Here is an 18,161-nt window from a genome sequence, read left to right on the forward strand (position 1 = left end):
TACCACCCTTGCAGAGGAGGCCATCTGGAATCAGGAGGCTTAGGGGACCTTGATACTTCTGGTTACAAACACAGGGAGCTCTGTATGCCAGACTCTGGATCAGCTACACTACATTGTGTTCCTTCATTCTGCAAACCCAGATAACTCTGTGTGCCAGCTGTAGGCCAGACTCTGTACTTGCTACATTGCCTCTGTTCTTTCATGAATTCCTCACAAGGGGACTCTGATATCAGAATCACCAACTTTCCAAGGTTGCTGAGGCTTACTGAGGTGCTGGAGCTTGTCTAGGGTCATTCAGATGCTACCTAGAGAAACAGAGACTGGAATTGAGCTCCATGGAATGGAAGATGACTTCTCCATGCATAACTTTACTAAATTCTTGGTGCAGTATAGGGGATTTTCTGAAGTTTACACAAAGTAACTGAATAGTCTAAAAATAATCAAATGGCTAGAATTAATTCTAACCCATTCCAGAGAGATAATACCAAAACAACAACAAAAGACACTTGAAAATATAAAGGAAATATCAAACAGAGTTTGGTGGGTCACTGTAATGACAGTGAGAACAAAGAACAAACAAACAAACAAAAACCCGTAGCCTCTCCTTTTTTAAAAAAAATGTAGTCACTTTAGGCAGATATCCCCTAGTGGCTAGAACCACAACTGTAGCTCTGAAAGTCTCAAATCAGAGGGATTTGTAAAGAGGGAAGGAGGGAGGAGCCTGGGCTCCAGTTTATGAGCCAGAACTTTGTGGAATTTTCCAATACCTTCTGGAATTTTCCACCACTTGCCCTCCTTCCCTTCCTAGATCTCTATGCCCTGAAGTCCAATGCCTGAGAGAGGTGAAGAAAAATCTGCACATGAGAGTGTGAACATCTGAGGTGAGGGAAATGTAAGACAGAAATGCATATGAATACACAGATACACTGTCAAGTCAAAAGTTGAAAATTCTGACTTTTTATGAAACAGTATCATGTGAACTCTTTGATAACATGGTAAATATACGTGAACTTTTTTTGTTAGTCGATTATTAGATCCTTTCAAGTGTTCCTCTTGACAGATTAGCCTAATCACAGAATCTTAAACGTTAAAAATGTATACTTAGAAAATAAAAATCATTCTGCACCTTCCATCTACGTGATCCCCTTACCATGACTCATAGATACCCAAGATATCCAATGTAAAAGGATTGGTGCACATTTTCCAGATGTGTTTCTCTTTAGGTGATGTGAATACCTAACTTAAAACATTTGTGTAGTTATGCAGTTCTGTACATATTCTTTTTAAATTTTGCCATTACAGGGACTTCCCTGGCGGTCCAGTGGTTAAGACTCTGCGCTGCCAATGCAGGGGACACAGGTTCGATCCCTGCTTGGGGAACTAAGATCCCGCATGCTGCAAGGTGCAAAAAATAAATAAATAAACAAACAAATAAATAAATAAATAAAAATTCAATTTCATAAGCAATTTTATGCAAATTGATTTTTTTCATTTATTATGAGATCTTTCGATTTTTGCTTCTTCAGTTAATGGTTTGGCATCTTTCCAGATCTTTACTGAAGAAGCATTTTTATTTTTAGATGAATTGAATTATTTGTGGTCATCTTTTGTTCCTTTCTCTGCTGATTAACAGAAATCCTGTTTGTTCTTGCACATGAGCACGAAATCTGTAATACTGTTTGAAATGTTGTCTCCAAGCTTTTCAAACTTTTAATTTTTTTTCTTTTGACAGTACAGAAATTGCTTTAATTTTCATGGATTTTTAAAATTTAAAAATAACACAGCCATGACAGAAAAAAATGAGTAATACATAGGGTTGCATCAAATACTAGTCCACTAGGAATTCTAGATTCAAAGCCTTGATGGCTTCAGGGCAAAATGGAAAAGAGCTTTAGACCAAATTCTACATTGGTGAATATTGGGTAAAATATTTGAATACTTGTTTGCTTATAGGAGACACCATGTAAAGTGCCTCTGGCCTAAAATAATTCCATAAATGATCATTTCCTTCCCTCCATAGAGGTTAATTTCCTCTGTTTCAACCTGAGCCCTACACAAATTCCTCAGGACAGTTCAATCTCTGTAGCCTCATATCCAGGCCTCCAGGCTCAAGGGAGTAGATTTCATCTACATCCCCTTCAAGATCAAGACATGGGGGAGAGGGCTGTTTGAGTACCCTATCAGCGTGGCATTGACACTAGGACAACCAAAACGATATACGTGACCCAAGAAAAGCGTTTAACTCTGTCACAAACTTAATTAGAGAAATTGAAGGAAAGTTAGAAAAAGTCCATGTCTCCCAAACAGAAATGTCACATATAAAGGAATGCGAATTATTGGGAAAGTGTTTGGAACATATTTTATAGCCAAATGTTTAATATTATATTATATAAATATATCTGATTAGTAAAAGAGCATCATTTAAAGTCTATTAAAAAATTTAAATAACAACTATGAATCACAAACATATAAAGATTAAACAAATACAAAAACAATTATATATGCATGTATGTATGGGTACATATATTTACATATGCATATACACATAAGCATACACATATAACATATGTATACATAGTATGTATACATATTGTGAGTAAATTTTGGAAGAATAAGTATATTCATGTAAACTTACTTATATAGTACTGTACACAGAGAAATACATCCGGGAAATATAAACTAAATTACCAACAATATACATCTTGCTATGTAAAAAGATGAAAACAAATAGAAAAATATTTTCTCTAGCATATACACATTCCTGCATTTCATTAGTTTTGGAAAGAAAGATATTAATTTGAAATCAGAAGAATAAATGATGCAAATTTTTATAACACTATAGTATATACCTAGCTGGGAATTTCATTGCAAAGAAATTATGTATGTGACTTAACTGTGTTTATATATAAATCTATATATTTTTTCACATTACCCTTGTCTCTCAATTATACATATAAACGTTTCCTGTCACTATTGGGAGGAAGGGGCTGAAGAAAATTCTTGCCACTAGACTTAATGTACCTGGGCTCTAACTCACCCTTAATGCTTCATTCGCCACAAAATCTTCCAGATATTACCATCCGATGGGCACCTTTCTCCCTTCCTCCTGCCAAGGCTTCCTGCTATGCGACATCCAAGCTGCCATTCCAGATATGCTCACCAGGTGGCACAGACCTCCAATTTCTGAATTTTCTCCAGTGAAAAATGTTATTTGGGAAAGGGAAAGAAAAATCTACTAAAAGTTGCTTGCATAGTGAGTGGTGGAAGAACATGTGAAATAAAATCATGCTCAAATTGCTTTACCTAACGATTTTCTTCTTCTCTATGGTTTCACAGATAGAAATCATAGTAATAATATAGGACTCCTCTTAGAGGACTGGTGGTCAGTAAAGGCCTGAGGTGGGAGCAAGGAGGGCAGAAGGGGTTCAGGTACTTTCTACAACTGTCCTGTTAAGTTTCACAAAGTTTCTCCCAGCGTGACAAACTTCTGGGTAAGGGATTTGCACTCTGGATTTTCCAAAGGGATGAACCAGGTTACAGGGTATTTCCTTCCTGTTATATCTGGCTAGTCTCCACTCTCTCCTCTTCTGCTGGCTAAAGCCTCCTTAGGCTCAGATCTCAGCTTAAACTTCACTTCACGTGAGAAGTCTCAGACATACCCTACTGGTGTGATTACCACGAGGCATCTAGTAACTCCACCACCTTTACCATCTCCAGACACATGTTTCATGTGAAAGGGGACCAAAGACTGTGAGCTCACAATGTTTCATAGGCTGTAGCATCACACAGTGGACTTAAGATGCTGAAATTTTCAAATATCTTGTCTGAAGAGTTGCCTCAGATTCTCTCTGCCACTTTTGAGAGGGATGCTGGGGACACAGGTCAGTTCAGCAACGGAAATGCAGAGTTCTTCCACAGACAGCAATCGGAGCGTGTAGTTCAGAGAAGCTGAGCAGGCTGTGGATTAATCTTCCTTCCTCTACAAGAGCCCATAAGAGTACTACAACGAGAGTCTGTGATTTTTAGCAGGCATAGTTTTGCATGGCAAAGACCAAATGAACCTTCCAGAGGTAAAATTGCAGGTTTGAAAGGTTTTGAATAATTTGCTGTGTGGAATACTCTTAAATATATTTCAAAATATTTAAATGAACTTGGAAAACAGTAAAAAAAAAAAAATTAAGGAAGGAAGCAAAATGTTCCTTTAACCCCTGATGAGATATCATCATTTTTATATTCTCATTAATTATGTGCATAATAGGACACTGGCTTATCTTTTAATCTACACATAACACTTAATCCTTTTGACATAACTACAAACTCCATATTGTGACTCATTCTTTACTGATAAGGAAACCGAGCCTCAGATTTCAGGCCTGGCTGAGACTAAGGCACTTTTGTGACCTTCACTGTCTTGTGATTTCAATAAATCCTGACAAGGACCCTATGAGGGGGAGAATCCTCACTCCCGGGATGGGGAACCTGAGGTTTGGGACCTTAATGTTCCACATTGCCCCATGTCATGCTCCTACTCATTGGCTGATTCCAGACTGGAACCCACGTATTCTGAAGCCGAGGCCTTTACTCTTCCTACTGATTCACCAGGCCTTGCTTTATTTATTGGATATAATTTTATGGGCTTTGTTTACAACCATAACAGGAATTCACACTCAGTTTACACAATGTGGAAAATACATTCAAGGATGGAGGGAAATTGCAAATAACAGCAACACTACAAAACACTGACATACATAGTTAACTTTATGGTTTCCCTTGCTGACAACTGAAAACAATATAAAAGCTAGTTTCAATTTACTGTGACGATTTGAGACAAGTTTTGTTTTTATTTCCACTGTTTTAAAACCATATCACCATGCCACTCTCTCATTTTGTCCCAGCTTACCCTTCCCCCTCCCCGTATCCTCAAGTCCATTCTCTAGTAGGTCTGTGTCTTTATTCCCATCCTGCCCCTAGGTTCTTCACGACCATTATTTTTTTAGGTTCCGTATATATGTGATAGCATACGATAGTTGTTTTTCTCTTTCTGACATACTTCACTCTGTTTGACAGACTCTACGTCCATCCACCTCACTACAAATAACTCAGTTTTGTTTCTTTTTATGGCTGAGTAATATTCCATTGTATATATGTGCCACATCTTCTTTATCCATTCATCTGTTGCTGGACACTTAGGTTGCCTCCATGTCCTGGCTGTTGTAAATAGAGCTGCAATGAACATTTTGGTGCATGACTCTTTTTGAATTATGGTTTTCTCAGGGTATATGCCCAGTAGTGGGATTGCTAGGTCGTATGGTAGTTCTAGTTTTAGTTTTTTAAGAAACCTCCATACTGTTCTCCATAGTGGCTGTATCAATTTACATTCCCACCAACAGTGCAAGAGGGTTCCCTTTCCTCCACACCCTCTCCAGCATTTAGTTTTTGTAGATTTTTTGATGATGACCATTCTGACCAGTGTGAGATGATATCTTATTGTAGTTTTGATTTACATTTCCTTAATGATTAATGATGTTGAGCATTCTTTCATGTGTTTGTTGGCAATCTGTATATCTTCTTTGGAGAAATGTCTATTTAGGTCATCTGCCCATTTTTTGATTGGGTTGTTTGTTTTTTTGATATTGAGCTGCATAGCTAGTGGGAAGCAGCTGCATAGAACAGGGAGATCAGCTCGGTGCTTTGTGACCACCTAGAGGGGTGGGATAGGGAGGGTGGGAGGGAGGGAGACACAAGAGGGAAGAGATATGGGGACATATGCATATGTATAACTGATTCACTTTGTTATAAAGCAGAAACTAGCACACCATTGTAAAGTAATTATACTCCAATAAAGATGTTAAAAAAAAGTATATATAATTGAGCTTCCATCAATACCCTGTTGAGAAATAGTTGCCTTTTGAAAGGACTCAACATTTTAAGCTAATGGGATAATCTTTAGTGGAGTAATTTGAGGCCTAGAATAGGTAAGAAGGAGGTATTTTAGGCTAGATTATTTGAAATTATAGCATTTAGATACACTGTGGTGTGTTTAGCTTAACAATATGTTCTCTGATAAAATATGTGCATGCATGTACACACACACTCATATACGTATTATAAATTCACTGATAAAAAGATATGCAGCACGCTATTTACAAATAATACAATATAAAATCTTCTTTATTATAAATTCATATAGCCAATTGATTCTCACAAAAGGCTTTCATTGATTTTGGTGCAATGTTTGTATCCATAAACAGACAGTGATGAACAAGTATAATTCCTACGTGAATGCTGATTGGTATTTTGTTTATGTTAATTAGTTTTATAAAAGGGAAACAATAAAGATGTATGTTGGAAACTATTATGTTCACTAGTTTTTCAATGACTAGTGATTTCTTTGCTGAACTGTATAATAGTTTCAGATCACGGGAGACTATTCCTCCAATTTATAATAATTTTAAATTGTTACAATTTGTAGCAAATTATACCTATAGACCCCCCCACACACAAAAAAAACCCATATCACCCAGATATTGCTTTTAACAGAAAAGAAAAGCTATATATCATTTCTCAATGGAAATGAATTAACAGCTGTAAGAATATCATTGGCCAAACCAAGTAGAAATACACGTTTCTCAAAAATAATTTATGTTCTCAAAATTACAGAGTTTCCTTTTAAATCATTACAATTAAAATCTGCATTACAACGTGTTTGCTAATAGGTAACAAACTATAGTAATTGAGGTCAGAATTAAGATGCTTTCATTCATAGTCATGGATACTTTGAGCAAAACCCTTGAATCTGATTAATTTGGTGATGCATCAAAACACAGTTTGACAAAAAGATAACCTACTGAGTGGGAGAAAAATATTTGCAAATGATATGACCAATAAAGCGTTAATATCCAAAACATATAAACAGCTCATACAACTCAATAGCAAAAAAACCAAACAAACTAATTACAAAATGGGCAGAAGACCTGAATAGACATGTTTACAAAGAAGACAGATAGCCAACAGGTCATGGAAAGATGCTCAACATTGCTAATCATCAGAGAAATGAACATCAAAACCACAATGAGATATCACCTCACACTTGTCAGAATGGCTATCATCAAAAATTCTACAAATAACAAATGGCAAGGATGTAAAGAAAAGGGAACACTTGTACACTGTTGTTGAGAATGTAAATTGGTGCAGACACTATGGAAAGCAGTATGGAGGCTCCTCAGAAAGCTAAAAATAGAACTCCCATATGATCTAGCAATTCCACTCCTGGGTCTATTTCCAAAGAAAACAAAAACACATTGGAAAAGATACGTGCACCCCAATGTTCATAGCAGCCTTATTTATAAGTCAAGATATGGAAGCAACCTAAGTGTCCATCAACAGATGAATGGTTATTGAAGATGTGGTATATATATAATGGAATGTCATTCAGCCATAAAAAATAATGAAATTTTGCCATTTGCAGCAACATAGATGGACTTGGAACATATTATGCTTAACAACATAAATTAGACAAAGACAAATACTGTATGATATCACTTATGTGTGGAATCTAAACTATAAAATGAACTAGTGAATTTAACAAAAAAGAAACAGACTCACAGATACAGAGAACAAACTAGTGGTTACCAGTGGGTAACCATTTCCTTATAGCACAGTGGTGCCCAATTTTGCTCACTAAGTGGGCAGAGGGAAGGGAGGAGGGGCAAGATAGGGGTAGGGAGTTAAGAGGTACAAAATACCATGTATACAATAAAAAAGCTACGAGGGTATATTGCACAGCACAGGGAAACATCGCCATTATTTTATGATAACTTTAAATGGAGTATAATCTATAAAAATGTTGAATCACTATGTTGTACACCTGAAACTGATATAAATCAACTAATGATTATGCTTGCAAAAATACTAGTGGCCTTTAAACATATCACAATATCAAAATTAGGTAACATTTGTTTTGGCCCGGGCAACATTTATTCATAAAACTATTATGTGACATTTTCATCCCTATTGTACAGATGAAATAGATAAGAAACTAAGATGTTAAGTACTTTGCGTAAGCTCACAAACTTAAAAAGGGACCCATCAAGGATTTTGAATCCAAATAACAAGGATGCACAGCCCATGAATACATAAGGTGATAGAACTTGAGACATGGAAGCACACAGATATTATCAAGTTTCAGCCAGAGAAACCCACACTGACACACACTTACGTGTACAGATCCAGTGTCAAAAATTGTAATCAGATTATTTTCTGTATGAATCAGTATTCTTTGAATACATTTCTAAAACAATAAAACCATAACTACTTTATCTGTGAAAGTATTTTGTGTTTTCAAATTTTCATCAATAAATTTTTCTGTTTATAGAATTTCAAGCAATATAGAACTGTACATGTATAAAATTAAATTACCCTGAATCTCCCTCCTGCCTGATTACTGTCTCCTGACCCAAAGGTGTCTATTATCAACAGACAGGTGCATGTTCTCCAGATGTGTTTCTCTATAGGTGAATTATTATCATAATCACAGATACACAAAAATATTTATTCATACATATATTTTTTTCAATATTGGAATCACCTTATTCATATTTTGCAACTTGCTTTATTGCATCAAAAATAGTATCTCTTTATGTTTTCATTTGTATTTCATTAGCTGTGTTTTTAAATGTTTCTAAGACATGTATATTGCTCTTTGAATTCTGTTTATATTTATATTAGTCATCTATTGGTGAAAAATAAATTACTCAAAAATTTAGATGTTTAAAATAACAAATATATAATACTACACCATTTCTTTGGATCAAGAATCAGGGAGAAGCTAAAGTGGAAGGCTCTGGCTCAGGGTCTCTCACAAGGCTGCAATCAAGGCAAAGGTAGCTGGTTACTGGCAGGTCTCAGGGCCTCACTGCTTCTGGCCAGAGACATGGGTTCCTTGTTACTTGGGTAGCTCACAACATGGCAGCTGGCTTCTCTCAGAATGAGCGTGAGACCAACAAGGAAGACACAGCCTCTTTGTAACCTTGTCTCAAAATTGAACCCCATCTCTTCTCATATATTCTAGCCATTAAAGAAAGTCACTAACTCCAGCCCACACACAATAGGCCAAATTATATAAGGAAGTGAATGCCAGAAGGCGAAGATCATTAGAGACTGTTTTAGGGGCTGCCTACCACAACATCATTAGATTATCTGTTTATATTGGTTCCTGGGAATGCTTCAATATCATGAGAGTTCACTTCATATAATTTTCAAGTATTTACTCCAGGCTTGTCAAGCAAGTTTTAATGATTATTTTGTAATACAGTCTTTTAAATTTTAATATTATAATTTAAAAGTAATATGGCTCGCTGTGACAGGGCGAGAGAGAGTCATGGGCATATACACACTAACAAACGCAGTAAGGTAGATAGCTAGTGGGAAGCAGCCGCATGGCACAGGGATATTGGCTCGGTGCTTTGTGACAGCCTGGAGGGGTGGGATGGGGAGGGTGGGAGGGAAGGAGACGCAACAGGGAAGACATATGGGAACATATGTTTATGTATGACTGATTCACTTTGTTATAAAGCAGAAACTAACACACCATTGTAAAGCAATTATACCCCAATAAAGATGTTAAAATAAATAAATAAATAAATAAATAAAATAAAAGTAATATGGCTCATTATATTTAAAAAATTGGGGCTTCCCTGGTGGCGCAGTGGTTGAGACTCCGCCTGCCGATGCAGGGGACACGGGTTCGTGCCCCGATCGGGGAAGATCCCACATGCCGTGGAGCGGCTGGGCCCGTGAGCCATGGCTGCTGAGCCTGCGCGTCCGGAGCCTGTGCTCCGCGACAGGAGAGGCCGCAGCGGTAAGAGGCCTGCGTACCGCAGGAAAAAAAAAAAAAATTGATAGCCTTGGCAGCATGAAATATGAGCACTGAAAGAAATTAGGATTAGGACATGTCCTGGTGGCTTCAGGACACAATAGGAGAAGCTTTAGTGAAGTCCAGGTTACACTACTAAGCAGGCATTAACAAAGAAGTTTCCCCCTTTTATCTAACTTCTCCAAACTTCCCTATACTCTGATGTAAACAGTGGATTTAATAATACTTTACTCAAATAAATGTGAAGATTAAAGGATATACAATTTAGAGTTCCACTTGCATAAAATAGTTTTGTCAACATTAATATCTTACTCTTCAGACCACCTATCCTAGAGGAAGCACCTGTTCTGACTGAGAACTTGTCTACCACCTTAAAACCAGTCAATTCACTTGGTCCCCATTCACAGGTGTCTTGGCCCCAGGGACAGGATTTCATTTCTGTCATCGTCATCATCATCACCAAGAGGGGTTTTTGAGTGAGTGCCCATAGGGGAGTGTAAAATGACCAGTCCTTAAGCCCTATCACCTACATAAGAGATCGCTGGATATACACAGTGTATCTCAACTTACTTTCATTATTACTCCCTCAAGGAGGCTCTTTAGACAGTTTTTCTTTGCCAACACTTTACTGCATAGAATGTGAAATTTTAATACCATAGATGTAGTTTACATCTATTTATGTACTGTGGACCTTTGGAGGGCCACAAACCATTGTAATGTCTACTTCCTTCCCCTATTCTCAAGAACCAATTTTCAGATTCTTGGTGGGAGGCCATATTGGCTTCACTGAGGATGAATGGAAAATTGTGATGGAGACAAAACCTGGAACGCAATCCCTGCCCATTATGTGGTGTGCCATTCAGGAATGCTTGCTTAACCTCTGTTAGCCTGCCCTTTTTCTTCTGCAAAAGGGCACCCATTATGCTTTCCTTACAGGACTATAGGGAGGAGTAAATGGGGAACCCTCCACAGAGTATATGACACATTGTAGGACTTCAAGAAATGTGAGACATGGCCCACTTTTCTCCTCCCTCCTAGAAAGTGATGACTGTTATCTAAGCCTCCCCCTGTTGAGCCTTCAGGTAGCTGTAGCCACTACCTTTGCCTTGACTGCAGCCTTGTGAGAGACCCTGAGACATATCTGCCATAGAAATCACCTGGAAACATGGCAGTCAGAAATAGCACATATTCACACTTCCATAATAAAGGAGGTTTGGGGCCATTTCTGTGTTGCAGGATGGCTTTGCTGAGGAATCCAGGGTGAGGTAAGAAGATCATCAAACCATTTTCTTTAATTCCTCATCATTTTATGTCCCTTTATTTTACCTTTTAGATTGATATTGGAAAAGCAGTTTCCCATTGAGCCCCCAGATGAAGAGAGTGCAGATAAAGGGGAGGCAGGAATCACAAACCCTTGACTTTGACACCAGACCCATTACCCTCTACAGGACCATGCACTAGGATTTCATCTGCACCATCAGCTTCTTCAAAGAGAGGGGATGGGGAGCGAATATTACCTCAGTGGGCACAGTTTAGAAACATGTAAAACTACAAGTTTTAAGTTCTAGAAGGTCATCATCTGTCAAGGAGACTGTTGGATGCCCTTTGGGGAGGGTAGGAGGTAGATCCCATTCCTGTTCCTTAAAAGATGCCTCTGGAAGATTGATCTTCCATTAGTGAATGAATCTGTCATCTGTCAATGGGAATAATGATGCCATCCTCCCAGAGTTGTTGTGAGAATAATGTAAGGTATATAATTGTGTGCATGTTTCAGCTATAAACATATAAATACTATCATAGAGCTAGTTCCCTTTAGCAACCTTTTTAAAATCTGAAAATAGTGGTTTTTTTGAGATTTCTCTAGTAAGGTGACTGTGGGGCTGCTTTCATATGACTCCATGCTGCCCTGACCATTCTTTCACGTATTTCCTGGGGCACAGGTGCCCAAGAAGTTCTGTAGCCAGTGTCCAAGAGTGCAGCAGCTGATGGGGACCTCACTATTTCTTCTCTCATAGATATTGCCAATGTCTCTGCAAAGAGGTTGTACCAATCTGTCCTCCACCAGCAGTGAATGGAGTTATTGTATCCCCACATTTTCCACTTAAAGAGGATGCAGCATAAACATAAAGTCACTGATCAGATTTTCTTTTCAAATTCTGGAATTATTTCAGGATATATTCTGAGGCACAAATGTGAGATATGCCATTTATAGGGAACTATAACAAAGAAAGATTAAAATAATCTAACGTTCTAGCACCAGGATATCAGATTAGCAAATAATAAAAACGTAAAACCCATCATGGACTCAGATCTGCAAAAACAGGTGCTCTCGTCTTGTGGTTGTTTGTGCTAAATACTAATAAGATTACAAAGGTCAACTAAACAGTAAATATTAAAAATATTCAATGTCCATACTCTTTGACAAAGAAGTCCCACTTGTGGGATCTTGTCTTCCTGAGGCAGCCGGGTGAGACCCCTGCCATCATGACCCATCTGTCCACACTGTTCAGGGTTGAACCATCAACACAGGTGACTCAATGTCTTCGGGCCCCCTGACTGCTTGATTCAAAGGAGAAAATCTCTCTTACTGCTGGTTGCCCAGCCTTGATGAACCATCCACAGAACCACCACAAGCACTGATATGGAGCAGTGCTAGGTCCCTGCTCCTGGAGGGACATGTAGATCTCTGACCTCATCCCAGTGTGGGAGAAATCTCCCTTCTTCTCCCTCTCCAGGCTCTCAGAAGCCCTCCGCTCTGTAGCGGGTAGAAACAGCCCAATCCTTACTGTAAGTTTAAGGTTTTACAAAAGATGGAAGAAACACAGGTGTCAGACAGCCTCTGCTCCAAACCCTGTCACAAACTTCCCTGGAGGCAAGGGGAAGGGGCATCAAGCCTGGCTCCCTGCTGAAGGGAAGGTAAACACAGGGAGAACAGAGGTGATCACCTCAGCAGTATGTATCCTGATACATTTTGTACAGATCGGTCACCAGCAACTAAAGGTGCCCAGGCTGCCGGTTATATCCATAGTTATGGCAGTGGGCTTGGGGAGAAACCTCTTTGCCACCTGTTTCTGGTGAGAAGCCCATGCTTTTTTGTCACATACATCGTGAGGACAAGACAGCCATACCTCACCACCAGCACCTTGGTTCTCCTCCACAAAGCATTCTTTGTGTCGGGTTGCCTGATAAAATCAGGACACGCAATTAAATTTGAATTCCAGAGAACTAAGGGATAATTTTTAGCATAAGTATGTCAAATGAAATGTGATTTTGTTTATCTGAAATTGAAATTTAACTTGGTGTCTTTTATTTTTATTTGCTAAATCTGGACACCCTGGAGTAGGAGACTGTGAATCTAAGTTTAACAGCCCCAGTTGAGCCCACCAATCAGCACCAATCATCCATGTGAGTACACCTTCTTGGATGTCCTAGCTGAATTAAGCCTCCAGATGACTGTGACCTAAAGTGACAGAAACCATGTGGAGCAGAAAAACACTCAACTGAGCTGAGTCAACATACTGAATCCTGAGAGATAATAAATGACTATTATTTGTGGGACTTTATTAAGTAGAAATGGATATCCAAAACATGTATTTGGGGTGTACTTTTTTTCTGTGGTCTGTAATCATTGGAAAGGATAGGGATTCACTGATTCCTGAAGCCTTGGTAGGACTTCATTATAGTTTCGGCTATAGATTGCATATAGCTTTATATGTGGGTATCGATTTCTGAATATTTCTATTCCTTCTTGAAGGGATTTCCATAGGAAATTTTCATGACATATGATTTTCACCCTACTTTTGGAATTTAGAACCTAATTCCAATCCCCCTCCACAGGAGGAGTCTCCAATGCAATCTCCTGTGTTAAGGAACAGAGAGGTTGTTGCTACAATTGGCTCCATAAACCACATGGAACACCATACCCTCAGAACGTTGCTTGGTGAGTAATAGAACAAGGGGTGTTTACTCACTTTGAAAAGTGATTCTCAGATTGTTTCCTGAAACACTCTCCTGCTACAGGGATAACCTTTGGCAAGGAAGTTACTTTCCTTGAGCACATATAGACAGAGCTTCTTCACCAGCAGCAAATAGCTCTGCATTGTAGTCTTTGGCCTTTATGACTGTCTCATGAAGCACTTTTAGTTGGTCAAGTCAGTATGATTCTGGGGTTTATTAAAAAAGAAGCCCAATTGCCTGCAAATCTAAGTCATTTTCTCCAATATCACCTTTATAAGTAATAGAATTGATGTTTTGTTCTTTTTATTCTTTTGTCATAGTTCTTGAGTTAGAGCCCAGATGTGGATAAAAGGTATGTTTGGGGGACCCCTTAAAGACACAAGCATTTTGTAACGGATCATAGGAAAAGTTGGGGAGCCAGCAAGACTCAGAAAAGGGGAGAAGAGCTGTGGATCTATTGTTAGACTCACCCCTGAGAACAGAGTAAACATGTGCTCTATAAAGGCAGCTTGCTTCAAGAATTTTGAAGGGAAAGGGTATGGGCTGTGTGTCCCTCCTTCCAAAGTCACTCATCAGGTAAGTGATTCCCACAATAGAGAAGTGAATTACAGAGAGGCTAGAAGTATTTTGGTCATGGATGTCCCTCCTCATGGAAGAAAACATCAGGAATGGAGAATAAGAATTTCCCCAACAGAAACCAATTGTATGGGGAATTGACTAGGTTTCTTTCTGCCTATTAAATGATTATATTTTTCTAGGCCTGCCTCCCTGAAGCACCTCTGAATGTTTCTTTAAATGACTTAATAAATATATAAATAAATAAGTGACTTTTTTCCAACTTCCTAGATCATTCAATCACACGATTATAGACATTCTCTTAATGTTCTACCATAGATGACGAACTTCTGTTAGCCCTCTGAGGGCTAGCTCATCTCCAAGAATCCTAGGATATTTCCCTGGGTCTCTGTATACTGAGAGTAACTCCGCTCTTGTCTCTTTAAAGCAAACATATTCCTGACAACAGGGACGTTTTTTTCCATCAGCCTGGGCAGAGTTCGCCAATTTTCCGGATCCCAGTCTAGTGCCTCTAATTAGTATGCTTTCTCTGGTGGTAGCCAGAGCTAAGGTCCTCTGCTTTCACCGAAATCCAGGGAGTGGAGGAGTGTGCAAGAGGCATTTCCGGTGTGGGGGATTAGCCTGCGCCTCGCGGTTGCCATGGAAACCTGACGTCAATAAGGCGACCGTGACGACTTTTCTGCAGAGACTGACGTGACCTGATGAGTAGCACAGGTCCCGCCTTCAGGTGTTTGGGACTCAGCTGAGGGTGTGCGTCCCGGCGGTGGTGGCTGGACCGCCCTAGGGTGTGGGGAGACAAAGGGATCCGCTTCCAAGTCGCCTCTTTCCCGCTTTGGGGCTAGGTGCCTCTGCTGTCTCGTAGGTAAAGCCATTGGGGTCCCGCCCAGCCCCAGTGGGTGCGGTGTCCTGCTCCAGGGGTGTCCTGGAGCCACTTTCCTTCTAAAGGCAGGGGCGCGGGAGGTGACACAGGTAACGACTCTAAGCCTCAGCTTTCCCCTCTGTAAAATGGGGATAACAGTGCTTTCCCCACAGGATCGCTGTGAACATTCAGTGATAACACATGAGTAAGCCTATAGTCCTGTGGTTATTGTGGGATCATGAATGTTTGGCCACTTCTTATTTATTATCAACTTTGTTGTTGGGGGAGAGATGAGGAAAGAAAAAGAAAAAGGCCCTGGTGAGAAACCCATTGTAACATCTGGTAGTTAGGATCACTGCTCAGTTGTTTCACTGTCTATGTCACTAACCCAGTGCCTAGCACGGTGCAGGGCACACAGTTACCAGTAAAGCATGGTAATTGCTGGATCTGTCTCTCCCTGTGCAGCTTCTCATGCCGGTGGCCTTGGTCATATCAGGTGTCTGAAGGGGGCAGGTTCTGAGCATGTGTCCTGATGGCTGCTGGAGCTTCTACTCCCGATTCAAGGGCAGCAGTCTTCAGGAAACCACAACACTTCACTTCCTGGTGGAATATGACGCCTGGCTCTAGTGAGTTCATAGATCTGGACAAAAGCATGTTATAAAATAGCTCCTGTGAGATTCTAGCCTAAAAGTAGAGAAGCTACTTTGATCTCATGGGAAAGAGGTTTAGCAGGTGGAATGTCATTCCATCAGCAGCTACTTGCTTTGTAGTAGTCCTGAGGCCCATCTTAGAAATGCCTTATTTGTGCAAAAGCAATGAATTCTATAGCTTGAGGGAGCTGCTTGATGTTTAATATGCATTTGCAATAAGTTTACATATATATTTTCTAACTGTGTAAATAATAGTCAGTGATTCTCACGTATGTCTGTCAGATGGGTATTGAAATATGCAATTGCCTTTTCCGTGCCAGCCAGACAGGGGTCCATACGGCGTTGTTCTGTATTCCCATCGGAACTTAAAGGGAAACTTTCACAATGTCCGGAGTCTTGATGTCCTGCAAATGAAGGAGAAGGATGTCCTCAAATTCCTTGCAGCAGAAACCCACTTAGGTGGCACCAACCTTGACTTCCAAATGGAACAGTACATCTACAAAAGGAAAAGTGATGGCATCTACATCATAAATCTGAAGGGAACCTGGGAGAAGCTTCTGTTGGAGGCTCGTGCCATTGTTGCCATTGAAAACCCAGCTGATGTCAGTGTCATATCCTCCAGGAATACTGGCCAGCGAGCTGGGCTGAAGTTTGCTGCTGCCACTGGAGCCACTCCTATTACTGGCTGCTTCACTCCTGGAACCTTCACTAACCAGATCCAGGCAGCGTTCCGGGAGCCAAGACTTCTAGTGATTACTGATCCCAGGGCTGACCACCAGCCTGACCACCATTAATATGATAAGAGCATATTGATGGGTATTGTTCTCCTGGTTATTTTAATTGCATCAAAGACTTAGAAAAATATATTTTAAATGCTTTATTGACCTATGATTGACATACAATACATGGCACACATTTGAACTGTATGCTTTAATACGGTTTTGTATATGTCTACATCATGAAACCAACACTACAGCAGAGATAATGAACTTCCTCGTGCCCCTTTGTAATCTCCCACCCACCTGCCTCTGGCCTCCAACTTCCTCCCCTGGACCTTTCCTGTTCCCAGGCAACCACTGAACTTCTGTCACTATTAATTAATTTCATTGTGATTTTATGTAAATAGAATTGTATAGAATGTACTTTTTTCCTAGCTTCTTTCATTCAGCCTATTTCTAGATTTACCCATTTGTTGCCTGTATAGATAGTTTCTTTTTATTGCTGAGTAGTATTCTATTATACAGATATATCACAGTTTGTTTTATCCATTAACCTGGTGAGGGATATGAGGTTGTTTCCAACATGAAGCTCTTTTAAATAAAACTGGTATGAACATTTGGGTTTAAGTCTTTACAGGGACACATGCTTTCTTTCTGTAGGGTAAATACTTAGGGGTTCAATGGCTGGAGCATATGGTAGATGTAAGATTAATGTTGTAAGAAATTACCAAACTGGTTCTGAAGTGGTTATACCATTTTTCATTCCCATCAGCAGTGTATGAGGGTTTGATCCTCCACAATATCGTCAGTGCTTAGTATGGTCAGCATTTTTAATTTTGGCCATTCTCATAGGGGTGTAGTGATATCTCACTGTAATTTTAATTTACATTTCCATATTGACGAATAATGTTGATCACCTTTTCATGTACCGATTTGCCATTTATATAATTTCTTAGGTGAAGTGTTGGTTCAAATCAGTCACATGCCAGAGAGGTCATACACAAAACAGACCTGGAAAGTAGAAAGGAATTAGCAAACAGTTTGGTGAGTCACTGTAATAAGGGTAGGAAAAAAAAGAAAATCATGGCTTTTCCTTTGTAAAATGTAGTCAGTGTTGATAGATACCCCCCTGGTGGTCAGATCTAGAACTGTAGCTCTGAAAGTCTCAAGGCAGCAGGCAATGGAAGGGGAAGGGAGGGAGAAAAGGGTATGAAATAACCGGCCCACAGTCTTCAAAAATGTCGAGGTCATGAAAGTCAAGACAAAACGGAGGAACTTTGCTAGACTGTGGAAAACTAAAGAGACACCACAGTACAAGATTCTGTCCTGGATCCTTTTGCTATGAAAGACATCGTTAAGACAACTGGCAAAACTTGAACAGGGTCTGAGGATTAGCTTGTGATACATTTTATTAATGATAATTTCATGATTTTGATGGTTGTTTTCTGGTTATATAGGAGAATGGTCTTGTCTGTAAGACATACACTCTAAAGTATTTGGGAGCTATGGGGCATCGTGTTGGCAAC

At 39.5% G+C, this 18,161-nt stretch overlaps 2 protein-coding genes and 1 pseudogene across 11 annotated transcripts in view; 1 reads left to right on the top strand and 2 right to left on the bottom strand.

Annotated features, from left to right (window-relative positions):
* Positions 1–18,161, bottom strand: part of LOC101287598 (nuclear RNA export factor 2-like) — a 544,209-nt pseudogene that overhangs the window by 291,726 nt on the left and 234,322 nt on the right.
* LOC101286095 (nuclear RNA export factor 3) overlaps positions 1–18,161 on the bottom strand; it is a 383,514-nt gene that overhangs the window by 9,840 nt on the left and 355,513 nt on the right. The gene's annotated exons all lie outside the window — the stretch shown is intronic.
* On the top strand, positions 16,198–16,725 carry LOC101270858 (40S ribosomal protein SA-like). The gene has a single exon (XM_004286528.3). It carries the CDS (start codon positions 16,213–16,215, stop codon positions 16,708–16,710), a length of 498 nt encoding a protein of 165 aa, XP_004286576.3. The 5' UTR covers positions 16,198–16,212; the 3' UTR covers positions 16,711–16,725.

This window comes from Orcinus orca, chromosome X (genome assembly GCF_937001465.1).
Source record: "Orcinus orca chromosome X, mOrcOrc1.1, whole genome shotgun sequence".
Classification (NCBI taxonomy): Eukaryota; Metazoa; Chordata; class Mammalia; order Artiodactyla; family Delphinidae; genus Orcinus; species Orcinus orca.

What these genes read in the sequence shown, in the direction of transcription:
- LOC101270858 (XM_004286528.3), top strand. Translation starts at nt 16,213, where the DNA reads ATGCAATTGCCTTTTCCGTGCCAGCCAGACAGGGGTCCATACGGCGTT.